At 48.1% G+C, this 3863-nt stretch overlaps 1 protein-coding gene across 1 annotated transcript; it reads right to left on the bottom strand. All coding sequences in view use genetic code 11, as the record gives it.

Annotated features, from left to right (window-relative positions):
- Positions 1-1022: 1022 nt before the first annotated feature.
- EGR_11004 (Heat shock cognate protein) lies at positions 1023-2870 on the bottom strand (the record flags this gene model as incomplete). Its single annotated transcript, XM_024500253.1, has 1 exon — positions 1023-2870. The coding sequence occupies one exon, from the start codon at positions 2868-2870 to the stop codon at positions 1023-1025; it is 1848 nt and encodes a 615-aa protein (XP_024345335.1).
- Positions 2871-3863: the final 993 nt, after the last annotated feature.

The raw sequence follows: 3863 nt of genomic DNA, 5'->3' as shown, positions 1-3863 counted from the left end.
GGCTTTGGCCTTGTATTGCCATCCAACGCCTCACTGCAGGCAATTGTTGAATTGAAATTTACAGGCTTTGAATAGAACCTTCGATGCCGAGCAAACAAAATGGCATTCACAAATACCTAGAAAAGCACTTTGCAAACGGATCCTACATATCATTCTTCTCTGCAGGTAAGAAGGGCATAAATAATAGAATTCGACTATAGTCTGACATTGAAAGGGGAAGGAGATGGTCCTTTCTATGCAACCTCTACAACCCTTCTCACTTCCGAGCTGAAAGAACTACATTTCAAAGAGCTATTAAACCATTTTCAACAAAGCACTTTCGACAATTTACTTTGCGATCGTCACAGGTTAGCATTTCACCGAAAGACAAATTTTCTTTGAGTGTGATTTATATTTATGAATATGATAATTTGAAGAAAAAGTGCGCCATTGGTGAAATGTGTGCGACCATTCTGCTGTCACAAAGGGTGCACGAAGGCTCTAAATTTGTAGCCACGAGGTGTCGCCTCGTCCATGGGATTTGGAACCCAGGCGTCGTGACCTCTCCCACCACAGACCGCATCACTGATTACCACCGAGGTGTGCATGTGTCCCCACAAAATACTCTCTCAACATCTTCAAAAGAAGGCATTTACTCAAAGAAGTGAGAAGTGAAAAATTACTTTCAACTAAACCCACCGTGAGCCCATTTCAGTGCACATCACTCGCGCATTGCGGCTTTTATATTGCAGTAATTAAATCACAAGCGCATTCTTGGCAGCAGAACTTGCGATAAACCAAAGTGGCAACTTGTCCAAATGGGGTGTGTAAATGAATGGATACGTGGGAGTGTGAAGGCACCGTGCCCGTGCATGCAGGCACCAAAAATGCAGAAAGCGTAACAATTCGCAGTGGGTTAGGGCTAGTGGTCGCATCCAAGTAATCGCATTGCCTAGATGTGTGATTGCCTGTTTTGCAGGGTGGAGGGGGGTAGAAATGTTCTAATGTGCCCACTCGATCATCCGACTTTCGCATCTTCGGACTCACGAAAATAGGTTCTGCTTTGCCACAACGGAGCTGGCTAGGGTCTCCAAATTTGTGCGCTTTAGATCGTAGTCCTCCTTTGTGGCATCTTCGTCGCTGTTCATCCACTCCCATGTTGTCTCACACATCGTAAGTATGTCTTTAGTGGTCTTCTCTGATGCTTTTTGCTTCATCTCTCCCTCCTTTATTTTCCGCCTTATGCTAAAGATGCAGTTCTCCAACATCATCTTCGCTTCAAACCTACTCTTCCGCTTTTTATCCACCTGCTCGAAGATGTTTGCATCATTCACCATCTTCTCGATCTCATCTTCCGTCAGACGACCCGTGTCTTTGACGATGGTGATGCTGTTCTGCTTTCCCGCCGACTTGTCCACCGCTGACACGTTGAGAATGCCATTCAGGTCAATGCCGAAGGTCACTTCAATCTGGGCTTCACCACGCGGCGCCGGTGGGATACCTGACAACTGAAACTGGCCCAACAAGTTATTGTCATTCACCATCGCACGCTCACCCTCATACACCCGGACCAACACACTCGGTTGATTGTCTGAGCATGTGGTGAATATCTTAGTTCGCTGTGTCGGAATCTTCGTGTTGCGCTTTATCAACGTCGTCATTACACCACCTGTGGTAGCCACACCCAGTGATAATGGCGTTATCTCCAGCAGCATCATATCCTCCATCGCCTTTGAATTGTAACTAGTCAGGTTGGCAGCCAGCAACGTCGCACCGTGGGCCACTACCTCGTCTGGGTTGATGGACCTTTTCAATTCGCTACCATTGAAGAAGTCCCGCACCATGCTCTGCACCTTTGGAATACGCGTCGATCCACCCACCAGCAATATTTCGTGGATGTCAGCCTTGTCCGTCTTTGCATCCCTCAACGCCGTCTTCACAGCATCTATAGTCTGACTGAAGAGGTCCGAGCACAACTGCTCAAATGGGGCCCGTGTGAGGGTTGTATTGAAATCGATGCCCTCAAACAACGACACTATACCTACATCAGTGTACTCAGCCGAGCTCAGCATCCTCTTTGCCTTCTCACACGCCTCTCTCAGACGGCCCATGGCTTTCACGCTGGTGGTCAAATCTTTACCCTTATGCGCCTGCTTGAACTTCTCCACACAGTGATCCACGAGTCGAGAAGTGATGTCCTCACCACCCAGATGCGTGTCACCACCAACCGCCTTCACATCAAGTTTGCCATTCTCCATGGACAGGATGGACACGTCGAAGGTGCCACCACCCCAATCAAAGACGAGCACATTGCGTTGCCCGTCGCTCCTCCTGTCCATATCGTATGCAATTGCAGCTGCCGTCGGTTCATTGATTAGACGCAGCACCTTTAAACCGGCTATTTTTGCTGCGTCTACGGTGGCCTGTCTTTGGCCCACGTTAAAGTACGCTGGCACAGTGATCACCGCATCTGTCACCTTCTCGCCCAAGAATATCTCTGCCGTCTCTTTCATCTTTGACAACACCATGGCCGAGATCTCCTCCACAAAGAATTGCTTTGTTGCACCACAGTGCCGCACCTCGATTTGTGGCTTCCCTTCCGAATTTATAACTTTGAAGGGCCAGTGTTTCATGTCGCTCTGCACTACCTCGTCATTGAAACGGCGCCCGATCAGACGCTTCACACCGAACACTGTATTGGTAGGGTTCATAACGGCCTGGTTTATTGCGGCTTCACCGATGAGGCGTTCTTTATTGGTGAAGGCAACACAACTCGGCGTTATGCGGTTGCCCTGATCGTTGGCTATGATCTCCACCCTGCCGTTTTGGATAACACCGACACAGGAGAAAGTTGTGCCCAAGTCAATGCCAATAGCAGGACGTGTTGACATGGCCTCGCGTAATGTTCAAGCGCTAACGCGTTGTGTCGAATAATGATGGCAACTACGACTGCTGCAACCCTTTATATCAACTGCAGCTGATCCCGTTGAACCTATTCGCGGTGTGCGCTAAGTGCTTGAATTCGTTTATCCAACCAGGAGCAGCCACTGTTTCATGCTTCTCCTAATTTAGTGGCGGCTGTGTACTTGAAAGCGGTGACGCACAATGTAGGCTCAGGCTCGCATACGCCTGTCAGTAAGCGGTGGTGTAAGCAGTGGTGTCATCTTCGTGTTGATGAGTTGGTGGTAGAAAAGCGGTAATGGGGAAATGCTAATATAGCCACTCGGGACTGGTAATATCATGATGCCTAATAGGCCTAAATGATGCGGTAGGAGCGTATTGCCATAGTGTAGTCACCCTCCTTACGGCCCTTGCAGACTCCAGCATCAATAGTCGAGATGGCATCCGCATCCTGCTGCAAAGTTGCGTTACTCTTTGAGGTTGTCAAGTGTATTTTCTCTCAGGGTAGTGGTTTTATTCGTGGAAGGTACGAAGGAGTGAGTCTTGCTAGCTACAGACAAGAAATGGGGCTTTGGAAAGCACCTGCATGGAATTCAATTGAAATGAGTCGGTACTTCAACTACTAATTGCATTTGGTATTGATTGCGGCACTTTTCCAAAGGCCAAATTGCTAGCTTCGGTGTGTCAAGTAGAAAAGTGGAGAGTAGGAGGAATGCATTTGCTGAGGTAGAGACCTGCAATGTCACTCTGGGTTGGTGTGGTACTCATTGAGAAAGTGATGAGGTGAAACGCGGTGTCGCTGAACAGGACGCTCTTTCTACAGTTATCGGTCACCCGTCCCACTTCATGCTGCTATACCTCTTTCATCCACATTACACAGAATATGTTGTGCCTCACAATGATGCTATTTTGCAATTTGAAACTGGAGGACCATTACCTTTTGCAAAGGCAAATGCTGTAAGGGTCACGTCAAGTAACTTCCT

Source organism: Echinococcus granulosus (assembly GCF_000524195.1).
Source record: "Echinococcus granulosus chromosome Unknown EG_S00326, whole genome shotgun sequence".
Taxonomy (NCBI): Eukaryota; Metazoa; Platyhelminthes; class Cestoda; order Cyclophyllidea; family Taeniidae; genus Echinococcus; species Echinococcus granulosus.
The sequence above is the reverse complement of the archived record's forward strand: the minus strand, read 5'-3'. Positions and strand labels throughout refer to the sequence as shown.